Source organism: Gavialis gangeticus, unplaced genomic scaffold, assembly GCF_001723915.1.
Source record: "Gavialis gangeticus isolate Ggan-Ray unplaced genomic scaffold, GavGan_comp1, whole genome shotgun sequence".
Classification (NCBI taxonomy): Eukaryota; Metazoa; Chordata; order Crocodylia; family Gavialidae; genus Gavialis; species Gavialis gangeticus.
In genome coordinates, this window is record NW_017728997.1 from 24,874,379 (window position 1) to 24,890,288 (window position 15,910).

General features: G+C 47.3%; 1 protein-coding gene and 1 long non-coding RNA gene across 2 annotated transcripts in view; both read right to left on the reverse strand.

Annotated features, from left to right (window-relative positions):
- The window catches only part of NCKIPSD (NCK interacting protein with SH3 domain), a gene marked incomplete at its 5' end in the record, with an annotated part of 108,515 nt that overhangs the window by 23,391 nt on the left and 69,214 nt on the right, over positions 1-15,910 (reverse strand). The window contains 3 exons of the mRNA XM_019504607.1: positions 3,941-4,079; positions 6,116-6,202; positions 7,262-7,432. Coding sequence (XP_019360152.1) covers positions 3,941-4,079; positions 6,116-6,202; positions 7,262-7,432 — 397 coding nt within the window. The remainder of the gene's footprint in view (positions 1-3,940; positions 4,080-6,115; positions 6,203-7,261; positions 7,433-15,910) is intronic.
- The window catches only part of LOC109289075, a 6,289-nt gene continuing 5,616 nt past the window's right edge, over positions 15,238-15,910 (reverse strand). The window contains exon 2 of the long non-coding RNA XR_002095288.1: positions 15,238-15,885. This is a non-coding gene — a long non-coding RNA (uncharacterized LOC109289075). The remainder of the gene's footprint in view (positions 15,886-15,910) is intronic.

A 15,910-nucleotide genomic window follows, 5' to 3' on the forward strand; every position in this document is an offset into this window, starting at 1 on the left:
GTCCCCGTTTCAGCAGGTGGGCAGGTCAAGCTGTGGGCTGCTGTGGGCTGGGGCTGAGGCAGCACCAGGCTGTTCCTGGTGGGGGTGTTGGGCTGGGCTGTGCTGAGAGAGGGTTGGGGCCTCTATGGCAAATTTTGGGATGGCTGCAGCCCCTCCCCCTGGTATTCCCCCTCCCAGTGCCACTGCCACCCATCCTGAGTGCAGCCCAGCCCCTGCCAGGAAGAACCCTGTGCAGCTGCAGCCCACCCTGCCCACGTCCCATGCAGATCCAGGGGCACACGCCCCGCACCCCAGTCAGTGAGATTAGCCATCAGGGGACCCTCCCCGGTCACTAACTGGTGCCCCCTGACTCGGGAGGCTCCAGTTGCCCATGCTTGCAACAGAACCATGACCCTGTTTTTGAAGAGCAGCACAGCCCCTTTAAAGGGCAGTCTTTGTAGCACATACAGCCAGCAGAGCAGGGATTAAGGGACAGCCCTGTAGCCATGTTAGCTGACAGGGGTGTCACATGACTGGAAGAGGGCTCAGGCCCAGGCTATACAAGCCCTGGGCTCGAGCCAGTCTAGGAGGCCATCCCTGAGAGCTGCAGAGTACAGAGATCCTGACAGCAGCACAGCAGGGCCCCTGACTTTACAGTAGGGATGGAAGGAAGCAGCTATGCAGGCCTGGGAGCAAGGAGGAGCTATCTGAGAGCAGAGAGGGAGAGACTTGTTATGCAGACAAGTGGCCTTTATTTTATCATAAGCCCAGCAAGGGTTTGGGTGCCTAGCAGAAGTGCTTTGATTTAAGGTACACCAGTGGCTTGGGTTTGGGACTAAAGGGATGATTTGGAGGCCCCGTTGGTGTCCTAGGGGCGTGCGACTGACTTGAGCCCTGCTGGCGGTAGGCTCAAGGCAGAAGAGGTGCTGTGCCCAGAGCAAGATAAAGGGTGGATGGAGCTGCAGAGCCCAGAGCAGGGCAAAGCATGGAGCTGCAGAGCCCAGAACCTGAAGCAGAGCAGAGACAAGGCCCATGAATCTGGCACCCAAGAGGCCAAAACCAGGGCTGGGGCCCAAAGGTTGAGAACAGTGGGTATTGGCTATGGGACCACCCAGAGTAGTGGGGCAGAAACCAGGAAGGCTAAAACCCTGGCAAGGTAGGGACAAGTATCCCACCTGAATGAGGACTCAAAACACCTGCAAGGCATGAGCCATGGTGTAGGGGTAGAATGAAGCCACACAATTAGCCTACAAGGCACTGACTCCCAACACCCGGGGATCATTAGTGTAAGTACAGCCTCCTGTACTTTGTTAACAATTTACTTCAAGCCATGGCAGGAAAAAAAGGGTGGACTGCCCCGAGAGCACAGTGCAAGAAATTTGCTCAGGCCCCAGGGGCTTCACAGCCACCCAAGATGCTGCCCTGTTACAATGCTATAACAAGCACAGTCTGACCTCCAGGTAGTGTGACTGCAGAGGCAAATAGATGGGATCTTAACTACTCTCTCTATGGTGCCTATCACCATCATCAGCTGATTAAATTGGTCAATACCTGAAGCATTTGAGACCATACAGAGAGAGCTGGGTTTTTTGAGGAGTTCTTTTAATATTTTTAAAAAAAATGCACAACTTCTCTTCACCCCACAGCTCCACTCAGAAGCTAGATCTCAGGATACAAGGCAGACAGGCATAAAATGGCAGAACACCACAACAGCAAAACATCACAGGTCAGACCTGTCAGGTGGGGCTTTCCCACTGACACCTAAGCCATTCAACAGGAGATGGGTCAGATTTCTGAAAAACATGCACCAAACATGCAATACACAGGAGAGGAATGTTAAGAGGTGACAGTGCTAGGAGCTGAGGAAGAGGCAATCCCTGGCCGCAGCATAGTTCGATGACACTGTACCCTCCAATGCACTTTGATGGGAAGATGAAAAAATCAGTCTTCCCTTCTCTTGCCCCAGCTCCAGGTTTTCTGTTAGGTCACTACTTAGTCTCCAGCACAGCCCAGTGAATCCACGCTGCTGACAGATGTTGGTGGCTCCCTAACACTTTTCTCCAGTGCAGGGCAGCTTTTTTCATTCAGGGCAGGGTAAGAAGCAACTGACCTTCCTACCGCTCCCTCCCTGCTCAGTGGGATTTTTCAAGTCGCATTCAATACAGAGGCAAACACCATAGCTCTCTTGCTGCCTTCTTGCCCAGCTCTAATGAATGGTTTCTTAATTTTGGTCACATCTGGCTGCTCACACAGGGGAGGGCCAGCCTAGCTGTGACAGTGCCCCCTTGCCCTGGGTCAGGCTAAGCTCTGGCCTCAGAGTAAGCCCAGCAAAAGAGAGGCAGCTCAAAGTGAGCAGCCTCCCTGGGGAGCTTCCTGTTAAGTTTTATTCTTTGTTTCATCTCTGCACCAGGAGCCTAGAGGGGCTTGTTAAACAGTTTTCTCTTTGTATTTGACATGGAAGCGCCACCCATTACCTCAATTAAGCTGTACTTCCATTTGGCAGGTTGGCTTCAAGTGCCTCCCCCGCTCCCTTCCTTCAAACCGGGTCTTCAGGAAGGTGGAGATGTATTGCTGTCATTTCACATCAGGTGTTAGCCAAGAAGAAAAGAAGTCAGCAGCTTTCATCAGTAGGGACTGAACTGGGAGGAGCTGGGGCATAAGTCTTATACACAAGGCCCAGAAAATTTCTGTGGCACTGCATGGTACCTACAGCCGTGGACAGTTTTCAGTTGTGCTAAGGTTACAGGAAGGATCCAAGCTGCAGCTACCTCCAGAAGCAGCATGCATGTTCCAGGGCACAAGGGCTGCCTGTATTAATGCCAGAGGACCCCAGCCTTCCCTTAGGAGTAAGAGGAGAGTTGTAGCTTTCTCTCTGGGAGCTGTATATGCATTAAGAATACACTCTGCATAGCACATTCCCAAGCACTACTAGGTGCTGTCTATCTGCACATGCCCTCACAGGAAACAGGTTTGTTTCCATGCCCTCATCCACACTGGTGACAGGACAGCTGGAGAGAAGGAAAAGCACCTCCGATTCTAGACCAGCAGGTCAGGGTTGTGCTGTCAGTCTCTCTGCAGAAGATGCAGACCCCTTGCAGGGGAGGGAAATCTTACCTTTAGAGGCCATGAGCAACAAAACCTACCCATCTGCAGCTCTACAAAACAAAGGTCATAATTGCTGCCAACCTAGAAGGCATCTGCCTACTAAGATCCAATACAGCTGGCTTATCACCACCTTCCACCAGCAATGCATATAAACAAATGAAGGGGATAAATTACAGAACAGTACAAGGAAACTGTCAGAGGAACAAGATGCTTTGCAGTATGTTTGTCAAGGGATCAGGGAAGTTTCACTGCTTGCTTTCAAAACCAGGCAGAACTGGAAAAGTAGGGAAGGAAACAATCCACACCAAGTGCTCTGGTGGTACTGACAAGCAGTAAATCTAGCGTCAGGGACAGCTGCTTGACTTGAACTGCTGCATCTGTCAGAAAGAACTGGGCACTTTGCACAGGGGTGGAAAGGCTGGGGCTCAGAGATGCAGCTGGCCTGGAAGCAGCCAGATTTCTGCATCAAGGACCTGCATGCATCCTCCACCACAGCCTTGACAGAAAGCTGAAATACTTGAAGCCACACTGGTAGATACACAGAATACCAATGCATGCAGCTTCCTGCTTAGCAGGACGTTGGAGAGCGAGGCAGCCTGTGCCAGTGGGATGCTACCTCCACATTTATTTATAGCTTCACTCAGAGGATTAAACCCAGCTGGCTTTACCAAAGAAACCAAGCTGCCTAACCATAAGAACAGATACGCTAGTCTCCCCGAGAGCCTCCAGCAGCCCGCCAACAATTTGTGAGAGGTTAGAGCACCAAAGCTTTGTTACAAGCTGCTGAGGAATGCATCTAATGGAACAACACACCCTTGGGGAATCGTGTCAGAGCAGCTCAGAGATTGCGGCTCACCTTGTGTATGAGTCTGCATGTCTCGGGCCAACTCCATGGGGAGGACAGAGTTAACGAGCGTGGAGATAATAGCAGCATCCAAGTTGCACATGGCTCCAAAGCACTTCAGCAGCAGCAGGCGGAGTGGCACTCGGTGTTCCTGGAAAGGAGAGCATCCTTCAGAGAATCATAGAGAAGCAGGGCTGTTAAAGAACCTCCAGAGGTCACCTAGTCCAGCCTCCTGCCTGAGGCAGGATCACCCTATCCAAACCATCCTACACAAATCCATAAACTAACCTCTTTGTAAAACCACCATCAACCCAGACACAAGACATAAACACACTAACCTGCCACGGGTAAGGCAGGGGAACCACAGCAGCCAATATCCTGTTTCTGTAAAAGGTTGTTAATATATGCTCAAGAGATCCCAAGTAGAGGGTCATGCTCCTCTGCTACAGAGAAAGGCAAAAACGCCCTCAGTCCATACCAATCTGACCATGGGGTAAAATTCCTTCCTGACCCCAAATACCACAATCGGTCTGACCCTGAGCAGAGGGGCAAGACCCTCTAGCCAGGAATCACTGCTTTGAGTGCCAGCAGGAACACTGGCACACCCCAATCAAAATCCCCAGTTTTGGCTCCAGCCCACACCCAGTGTCTCTGAGGAACGCTTAAAAATACCCTGACATGCAGGAGAAACAATGCCAGGTTTGGGCATTCAGTTCTACACAGAAGCCCAGGTAAGCATGCAAACACCTGCATTTACATCAATGTCTGCATTTAGTTCTAACGTGGGAGTAGCCCCAAGTTTCAGCACATCATCAGGAACAGCATAGGGTTGTCTAATAAGATTAGACTGTGCCCCCATCCCAGCTTTTAGTCTGAACTCTTTAAGACCTACCCTCATGGCTAGATTGATCTCAGACAATCCCAAAGACTGCACATGCAGCAAAGGCTCAGATTCTAAATGCAACTCAACTCTGCTGTTGTGATGAGATAGGTGATGCCCCCCATCAAAAGCTGGTCTGATTTAATGAACAAGCAGACAGACTACATGAGCCCTGGTATGAGAGGGCAAACAAATCCCCTGGGAGCACGAGGCTTGCAAAGCCTCCCTTTCCCTTGTAGTGTCTTTGATAACTCAAACAGGATCTTGAGGGGCTACTATGAAGTTATTTGGTTTGATGCTGAGAGGATGGGATTTTAATCAGAAGGCTTTAGAATGCTGTTCTGTGAGCTCCATTGTCAAGACTCTGTGCTCAAGCCTGGGGCGCAGAGACACCACGGTGCAACATTAAGCCTGCCACTGCTCCAAAAGGCAGCCTAGAAACTGCTCAGAAGGAAAGCTTGATGAAAGGGCAGCTAAGTCCTGGCATGTGATGCCCTAGCTGCTATGTGGGCAGCCTTACTGCTCTCCGTACGGTCAGCCCTTCTGTGCAGATGCATTCAGAGAGCAGGGCAGCGCAGAGCACCACTGCATGGTGGGGAAGCCAGCAGATCCCCATTTCCCATTGCTCTTCCCAGTTCTCTGAAACATGCTGCAGCCGTTTCATGCCAAGCTGAATTTAAATAGAGAGAACATACTAAAAGCCAAGCACAACAATACTGAATGTACTACAGCTGGAAACTAACAAAGAGGCCCCTGTCCGTGTCCAAGTCCCACGGCAGCGTGCTTCGGAAAGGAATGGGGCACAGAAGCATTTCCGTAGGCTCTGAAGGCAAACTCAAACTTCTTCCTCTGAATACTGATTTCCTTCCTCAGTCCCAGAGCTTCTCCTCACAACCTACTTTCCTAAGAAAAGCTGTTTACTAATGCACAGACGTACGTCAATTGAGAGGAACAGTAGCAGCCAGTCAGCTTTCCCATGGCATTCTCAGAAGCCCTTCCTCTCAGTGACAGCAGAACTGCTGCTTCTGCTCCCGAGTGGAGCTAAAAAAAAGGAGCAAGCTATACCCTTCAGACTCCTGGCACAGAAAACTGGACACTGCTACTGAAGCCACTCCAGAGGTCCAGTCCTGCATGTAACCTATATATGTACTACAGTACACCAGAAGCAGGAGAGGCGTTTCTGAAACTCAGCCCAGTTTAAAGAGCAAAGTGCCCAAATGGGAAAGTTTCATATGTTCACCCTTGTTAGCCCTTCTCTTGAGCCTACAGACCTTCCAATAGAAGAAACAGGCTGCAACATCTCTTACCATCTGATAATAGGCCACAAGGGACAGGACTGATTCAAACTCATTCTTCTTGCACATTTTCTTGCAAACCTCAGGATCTGCATCTGTCTGGAAATACAAATGGGCAGGTCACACAGGTGGGACCCTGCAGGAGCAGGATGGACTGTCAAGAATCTGCAGCGAGCTGGGGTCAGACTGTCCTTCAGCAGTGTGAAAGGTTGTTCCCACTCAACCAGGCCTCACATTCCTGTGCTCTCAGGCCAAATACCTTATAAACAAATCAAGGGCAATGCCTGAAACCTGTATCTGAGAGCACAGCTGCATTAGAAATACAAAAAAAATAAAAAAATAAATCAAAGTTCTGGAGGTGTCTAAATGCCACTCCAATGCATCCGCCTCCAGGTCCTATAAACTAAAGAGCAGCTTCTTGAAACTACCGCTATGCAGTACCATGTTGTGCTATGGTCATGAGAAAATTTAATATATGCATATGTAATCCAGCTCCCACACAAAGTTAAGCTTGCGTGGACCACAACAGCTGCTTCCAATGAAAATGCAGCTCTCCACCTATGCCACATGTTGGGAGGACATTTCACATTTGCTAATTAAAAATTTTGAAATTCACCTTCAGGGCTTCTGTACCTTTGCAAACAGGATAGCTCTTACCTTGCAAAACTCTGTGGGCACACAGCAAGCTATAGTTAGAACATGGTTTCTAATGTCATTTGCCCTACATGAGCTGGTTGGACAGCTAAGCCAGCATAGTTTTCTGACAGATTTGGCTTCAGATGAGCTTTATGGAGTTTCACTCCCACCCTCTGCCTGGGCAGAGGATTTTGGGTGACTAAGATGGGTTACTGCTATGCTCACTGGCATGTAGGACAGCAGGGACTAAATGTTTTTCATGACAATTTTGCAAGGTGGATTTGAACACAATTACCCAGCAAGGTAGACTGTACAGAGGTGAGACTGCTCAGAAGCCAGCACCCTCCATCACAGACTACGTTATTGTGTATAAATGGAGTAATGACAGGACTACATACCTGGAATAATGGGTGCAAGATAGAAGCCAGCTGCTGAGCTGGGGGCGGAACGAGGAACAAGGAAAAGACACCAAGGAGTGGACAAGGGCCCCAGGCTCCACAGAACCAACATGCAGACACTCACCAGGATGCGAAGCAGCTCTTCCAGGTAGCAGCAGATGACATTTTCGTCTTCATAGAGAGCCCAGCTGCGCTGCTGAGCATCATCTTTATGCCTGGCCAGATCGGCAAAGATCACCTCAAGCCTCTGTTCATCATGGCAGATCTGTCCCGATGGCAGCCCAGAACTCAGATTCTGCAAGATGACAAAGTGCTAGCAAACAGAATCCCAGTATTTTGTGTTAGCGAGAAGTTTTATAGGTCTCAATACTGACAGATTATTTCACATAGCCAATATAACTGGTGGCAGTTGGGGCATCAGGTGAAGACCCCACCTTCTAATCAGGATAGTTTACACTTCAAAACATTTTCCAGTTCTCTCTTTTCCCCTTTCTTGTGAAGCTCATGGCATTGAGAAGTCAGTGAAACCTTCCTAGAAACCAGCTTTGCATCTGAAAGCCTCCCACACTTGGCTGGTTTGCCTTCACAGGGTGGGAGAGGCTCACTTAGTTCTCATTAAAGGTTTCTCTACAAAGATGTGGGCTGGATGCCAGAGCAGCTGATTTTCTCACCCTGACCAATGAGAAGCCTACACTCAGATCAACTCCAGCAAGCATCCTTCCAGCCAGGGGAATTTATACCTGGGGCTTGTTTGGATCAGATAATTATGATGTGGCACGTACATTCTTTCCTCATTTCTTAACAGGGAGTCAGAGCACTTGGAAAAACAGCACATTATTTGCACTGCAATAGAGGAATGCTGCTGAGTGAAGAGGTGAAGCTGTTCTCCACCAGAAGAAGCAGAAATTTGGGAACTGGCTCAAGATGAACTAACTTCTGCTTCCTTAGACCACTGCAATCTAGCAGATTCGCAATGTACAAGGAAAAAAACCCAAGCTGCCATATTGGTGGCACCAGAAAGGCACCAGTTTGCCAGACATGTCCACTTTCGAAACATGTGGAATAAGGAGAATAATTTCCTTTTCCTTAAGCAGTTCAATATGCTAAAAGCATCAGTTAGCCTCCTGGCACCCAGCTAAAGTATGTTGCTCCCAACACACAAAGCTAGTGCTTCAGCAAGCCCATTTTCCATCATAGAAGCATGTAGGTGAACAGGATATAGGTGAACAGGGTGGATCAAGAAGTTGATCTGAGTGGTAAGCCCAGCTGTTCTGGCATGGGCTGCATGACACATTTTCCCAAGAGAGAAGTATTTCAGAGTAAGAGTGCAACAATAAGAAGCTCTGAATGTGATCACACCAGTGCGGAGGTCCCATTTTCCCTCCAACTGCAAATGGACAGATTTTCATTTCATTCATCTGTCAGTTGTGTCAATTAATAACAGATGGCTACCTATTTGCATCACACTTTGACAACATAAATACCTTAAGTGTCAAGCTTTACGAATACAGGCAGGAATCAATTTCTCTCCAAATTGCTTCACCTCTGCCTTTCCTCAGATATTCAACCTAGATGACAATTCACAGTCATCAACCAGTCTTACTGAGCACAGATCTCTCTCTCTGATTATAAAGTCTGTATGCAATGGCAGCCACAGCCTGCATGGCACTACCTTCCTGTTGTTTTATGCAAAGCCTTTGAGCTAAAGAGCTGGCTCCCTCAAAAGGTAGTGAGCGAAGGCAAAATAAAGGCCCAAAAGCAAGACACGGTGGTCAGATGGTAATCAGTCATGTCCTGATAGTTTTAAGTACTACCTTGTTTCTGTAATGAAACAGAACCCGATTATCCTACCCTACAAACGAGCTAGTTTCTTCAAGGTATCAGGGGAGCAATGGGTCTTTAGGAGAAATTTCAACATGAAAATACCCTCAGAGCAATTCAAGTTACAATTCAGGATGAAAAGGGCAGCAATGGAGGCACTGGAATGCCTGGGAGAGAACAGGATGAACAGCATCCAAAGACTGACACCATTTGAGAGAGGAAACATGTTGGGACAAGACACCAAAAGAGGCCAGTTTTCTAGTAAGAGAACTATGCAGAGCCCAGAAGACAAGGAAGAGCAGCCTGAACCTGCTGAGAGATCCCAAGCTCAGAACAATAGTCATTGATGGACCAAATCAATGAAACAAAAGAACAAAAAGGGTTTTGTAATCCAATGCATGAGTAACAGACTGTGACCTCCTCCAGGTAACAGAAAAGGAGGACTGCTCATCTCATCACTACTTAGAAAATGCAAGGAAGAACATATTTAAAGGTAGGATCTTGGACTCTGGAAGGCTTCAGGTTCCTTTTTGCTGACATGGACCTTCAAACCATCAATCTTTCAAGCAGCAGCTTATGTCAGAAGCCAGAGTGGCACTAGTTTAAGTTAGAGAAGCAAGTCAGAATATGGAGTTTGGATTAGTACCTGCCCTAAGCAGGCTCAAAAGTCCCAGAGCAGGAAAGCAGTCCGTTTGTGTACCGAAACACTGCAACCCTACATTACAAAATGATTTCTAACTTATTAATTCCAGTGTTTTAAGATGTTTCATTAGAGAGACACTTGTTCATAATTTGCTTCATGGCATTTGAGGTGTGATCTAATTAGGACCTTTTTCACTACATAATTGAAGCACCAAATCAAAGTATTCTTCTTGTTGCTGTTAATTATATAATCTTCATCAGGCTGAGATAACGAAGGCGGATTTCACACAAAGCTCTGAAGGTTCTTGGAGAGGTATTTTGGGAAGCTACAGATGGACAAGGAGGCGGCTGGCTAGATTATCAGCAGGTTGGTGTTAGGCTTAGAGTGGTTTCCAGCAACGCAGGGCATGAACTGAATGGAATTAGTGATTTATCACAGGAGGCAGAGAGAAGAGACCTACTTGACCACATCTGATTTTTCCTTCTGCCCATTCAACACAATCTCCAGGGCTCCGGCTGGCATCTATTCAAGCATCCCAAGTAAAGTGGCTTTCTTCAGAGACTATTTTACACCCAAGGCCTGGTCACTGAGTTAAACGTATCCAGCATCCCCTTGGCAGGTAATCAGACTAGGCGGACCTGTCTTTACTTGTTTTAAATGCTTACTTTTAACTTCTCAACATTCAAATCTCAACTTTTACCATCCCTCATCTGTAGCCTTTCCAATTCCAACGTCCATTGAACTGCTAATGGGCTTGAAGGAGATCAATCTATTAGCATAGCTCTTCTGTCTAACCAGTACAACTGTATGTGTACGGTCTGAACAGGATCTCAGCACCAGTCTCAATTTCCACAGCCTCAGCCCTGGAGCCAGGTCTACGTCTGTTAGGCAGTTTGGCGGTTACCACTCCCCTACACCTATGCCTGCTGCAATGTTGCTTTGGGAAATCAGACCATTCCCAGAAGGTAGCTGTAAGCAAGTGGATAGTGCTAGATTTGTAATGAAGTTTGCCTCCCATGACTGTGTTGTCTTTCGCTAACAGCTGGTCCCCTCCAAACAGAGGCAGAACTATTAAACCCTGCAGGGCTTTTGTTGCTGCTAAAAAGAGAACAGGGTTATTTTTGGAAATGTCTCTCTCATCACCCCACCCCAACCCGCTCGCTACTAGATTGCCAGGTCTGAGGGGCAAACTTGGCTGCACTTCCACAACGCTGTTTTCTCCATCTCCTCCTGCTTTTGATGCCACCCCCACCACTGTGTCAACAGCACTGGAGAAGAATCGCTGTTGCTTTGATCACAAGCATCTTCCCAGTGTTCCCCTTCCAGATGAGCAAATATCAACAGCAGCTTGTAGCACAGACACAAAAGATCAATCCCCATATTTTACCCTTGGCTGCTGCAACAAATCTCACTACCTTGGACTACTACCTGCCCTAACAAGTCACTAATGAGGAGAAGGGCTAGTCTCCTCTACAGCTCTCCCCAAGAGACCAGCCCAGATTAACAGCATGGTAGAGGACAAACAGATTAAATTCACTGTACCAAACTCTCTGGCGTCACCCCACTGAGTACACTGGCTTCAAGTAAGAGCTCCCTGGCTAGGCTTATAGCAATTATGGCTGTCTTGGGAGCTGTAAACCTGTTAGAGAGCAGGGCTGGTTTGAGGAGAGGCAGGGTCCACCGCGTACAGATGTGCAAGGGTGTCACAGGAAGCAAGAAGTCACTTGGCTTTCAAGCCACATTAGCTATGCTTCAATAGCATCTTCCCAGACAGTGCCTTTCAGGTGTTCCAGCCATCTGCAGGCTAACAAACAAACAGTCACGCCACAGATTTATTCAGCAGCAAACCTCTCTGGGTGACTGCAGCCCAGGATTGAGAATGGCAGTGAGGAAGTGGCACACCTGGAGGGTCTGACACCAGCTCCCCCTAACAGGGTTGCTGCAATAGCAATTCATGAGCAAAAGGCCCCCAAGTCCTAATGCTGCTTTTCAAAACCTGTATTAAGGGAGGAGATGCAAGTGCAATGTGCTAGTTGTAAGCACTCACTCTGCTGAGCTCCCCATTCTCTGGGGGAACAAGCTGCCCTTACCAAGCTGAGAAAAGCCAAACTTGGAGCAGGGGACAATCCCCAACCAGACGTAAGCATCACTTGTTTTAGGCAAAACAGAATTGCAGGGCTGACTGCAATCCAAGACAAAAGGCAACCTGCTTAAAGAGGCAGCAGCATGGAGGAGGCAGGCGCAGGGAGATTTGTTTCAGCTGATGAGAGGGCAAGAGCTGTCACACCTACCCCTTGAATGGACAAGCAGGTGCAATCACAGCCTGCCGCCAGCATAAATTCGCCAAAAGGAATGCTGCTGGGACCCACATGCTGTCCTGCTCTAGCAACAGCCAGTTATTTCGGTTTTCCACTCTCCATGTCAAAAGCCTTGTTTCCCCATCTATCTTGGTCATCCACCCTGGACTCAACACACAAAGGCAGCCTGCTCTGTGTCTGCCCAGACAGGATTCCAACTCCTCTGGGGCTAGCAGAGAGCTCAGGGTTGCAGCAGAACGTGACCCAGCTGTCTAGCCTCAGAGCTCAGACACATCTTTGCTGGCCAAGGAAACTGTATGAGAACACCTTTGCCTAGGCAGTGCCCAAAAGTTCATAGTTTTAATGGAGGCAACTGTAAACAGGTGGAGAGACCTAAGTGGAGTTTGGTGGCACTGTAACTTGAAGGGTAGAAAAAAATACTGAATCATACACAGGACAGCCAGCAAATCTTCCTGCCTGACAGCCACCCTCATATCAAGCACCCTTCCAGCTGTGAGCCCTCCTTGGTGTTCTCCCTTTCTCTGTATGGCTCACTCCATAGAATCAGAGTGCGCATGTCTAATTTTGCTGAATTCTGTCATCAACCAGGAATCCCTAACCTGCTTTAGACATCTTCAACAGACTTGACACCCTCGTGTCTCATTCCTCTCTGGTTATGATAAGCTTTCAACCCATACCAAGTTCCTGTGCAAGCCAATTCAATTTACTTGTCAGGGAATTGTTACAGTAAACAGGTCTGCAAAAGCCCAAATTGTTATTTTTCTCCATTCCCTTTGTCCATTAAACCCTAATAGGTTATGCAGTAAGGACAGAAAAAGGAGGAGCCATTTCTTAGACCTAGTCAATCCTTTCTTTGAGGAAAGCAAACAGTTCCAGACTGACTCAGGTTTTCTCCTGGAGTCTGATGTTCCAGAGGGAAGTGAGGGGAGGGGGTAACAGGGCCTCCTGCTATTCTGGACATGCTGTCTTTCTTTTTCACTGTTTCCCTTTTAAGGATACACTGGGAAATTATGGATTATTAGTGATCTTAGCTCATGGTTTTGGAAATGTCTCCTGTTACACAAAGACTGGAGAGGGTCCAGAGGAGGGCCACCCGCATGATCCGGGGACAACAGGGCAGACCCTACAGTGAGAGACTGCGGGACCTGAACCTATTCAGCCTCCACAAGAGAAGGCTGAGAGGGGACCTGGTGACCGTCTATAGACTCACTAGGGGGGACCAGAAGGGTTTGGGGGAGACGCTGTTTCCCCTAGCGCCCGCTGGCATAACAAGGAGTAATGGGCACAAGTTGATGGAGAGGAGGTATAGATTGGACATCCGCAAGAACTACTTCACAGTTAGGGCGGCTAGGAGCTGGAACCAACTTCCAAGGGAAGTGGTGCTGGCCCCTACCCTGGGGGTCTTTAAGAAGAGGCTGGATGCCTACCTGGCTGGACTCATTTGAGTCCCGTTTCTCTTTTTGGGGTTTTTTTTTGTTGTTCTCCCGCCCTGGCGGGGGGTCGGGCTAGAAGATCTACTAGGTCCCTTCCGACCCTTAATCTATGAATCTATGACTGGTCAGAGGCATCCCGACAGATTTGGGGTGGCAGCATGTAGTGCTGTTAAAGCAATAAGAAGTCATTTCTACCCCACTCTCCAGTCATGTAAACTGGGTCTACAAGAGGCAAAGCAACTGAATGGAAAAATGCAAGCACTTCAACCTTCATAGGAGCACGGTGGGAATAAGCTGGAGGTAATGGATTCTAAAATTGATTTAGTAAACCAGTGATTTGACTTCAAATTAAAACCAGAAGGAGAGAAGAAAGGATACAACTAATTAGAGAATGTAACATGAAGCTTGAAACAGGCATGAGATTTACTATGGGTAGGCTGAAGCTTTAATCAAAGATGATGTCTCATTTCACTTAAAAGACAGAGTCCCTTGAAAATGCTCTCAAGAGCAAATATTAGCATTGGCCAGGTTGGAAAATAGACCCCAAAGTTATATGAAGTGTTTTTAAGGAATACCTTTTGCTTAAAACTGAAGACTCAGTCATGATCCAATACACCATATCAGATTGTTAAAATCCAACCTGTATCCCCCTTGGACATGCACATGCATACTGTTTAAATATAGAAGGATTTGTATGCTTATTCTTTACAAGGATAATCAAATGCAAGTTACAGTGCTTGAACTATAGCAGTGTAGCTAAAGCCATTCAAGCCCCCACTGGTCAAATTTGATCAGTATTAACATGATTTATACTAGGACTAATATTTCTGTGGAGGAAGATGAGTAGCTGTCTCTGTGCAAGGTCCATCTTCACTAGTATAAAATTACCCCCATGTCAGGAGTTGCACCTACATAACTATTTCAGTAAGGAAACACACCCTAACTGAAACCAGTTCTACTGGAATGAGTGCTGTGCTTAGACCAGCCTGAACATCCTTTCCAGATAAATACCGAGATCAGCCTCCATTAACAGCTAAATTGCTCCACTAACAGCTAAATTGCAGTGGTCTGCTTTTGTTCTTTATACAGTACAAAATGCATCACCAGGGCATAAACAGAGAGAGAGAGACAGAGACAGAGCGAGCTGTGAATTGCACATCCATGTTTTCCCCTCCTGCAATTCCAAACCTATAGCTCCCAGTTTTCCCAGACAGACAAGTGCTCAAGCAAGAGGGTGGATACCTTCAAGCTTACTAGCAGGAACTTGGTGTGCAGGCTTCACTCTTAAGCTTCAAGAATGTTATGAAAAAATAAGCATTTATAATAAGAAAACAAGGAAGGCCCTGGTTTTCCAAATATGTCAAAACACCAAGTTTCTAGATGTTTGTCCAAGGTGCGAGTAAGAGGAACTGGAAAAGGGCTTCTTATGTGAGACAAGCCCCAAACTGCCTGAATTTTAGTTAAAAATTTTTGCTGAATCCAGATCAGACACATTGTCTATTGTTACTGTGTGAGAAAGCAATTACCTGATGGGGCGAGGACCACAAAATGTGAGATTTCATGACTACTTACAGGATAATCTATTCAATGTAGATAATTAACTGGATTATGATTTGATCTAAATTTTGAATGCCAGCAGTTCTGCATATCTGAATGCCTCTGAACACTTCATTATAATCTTGCCATCAGCAATGGAACTCTAATCTTAGATGTTTATAAGAAACGTACTCCTCTGGGCTCTGTTTAGCAAGTGGAAGCTGAAATTTATTATCCCTCCTTCTGAAGTTGAGGGCACACTTATCTGTCTCAATGGCTGCAAAATTGCATTCTTTTATTTCTCTGCGCATGTAGAGGGAGGAGGGTTTGGCTTTTTATTTATTTTTTTACAGGTATAAATTTAAGAGGATGTTGTTGCTTGAGTGGCTTGGGAAAGCACCCTTCAGAGTTAAAAAGGAAGCTGAGGAACACATTAGGAAACAGGCCTACACATTAAGCTACAGAAAAGCTATATCTCTGGGTAAGCCACCTGAACGCTGGAGGAGAGATCAGTAGGAAAACCAGGGAAACAGTTGAAAAGGTACCAAGTTAGTGCACTGGGACAGGAACTGGCCACAGCACTTCCAAAACCTTCCTTGCCCTTGGTGTCTTTGCTTGCTTTGCTCTTTGTCTCCTTCCTCCTCAGGGCACATCCTTAGACTTGTCTCCATTACTGCTCTTTAGCTCATGGATAGTGGGAGAATTCAGCACTGCTGCTGTCCACCTGCATACACTGGAACAATTCCAAACACCCACAGACTGAGAGAAGGGTGAAGTGATCCAACGGGGAACACTGCACATGCATCAATCACCATGCTCTTCCTTCCCTGTAGTAGAGAAGGAAGGAAGAGCCTTCCCCTGCTTCACCGCCACCTCTGCCATGGCAGCCAGCCTTTGGCTGGGACAAGTGTAACCTCCCTAGGCTCCATCAAGAACATTGCCCAGAGTGCCACAGTCCTGCAGTATCTGCATCCACTGATATGTCTTACTGCTGGCACTGTCCTCTGGGTCTAGAAGCTCTT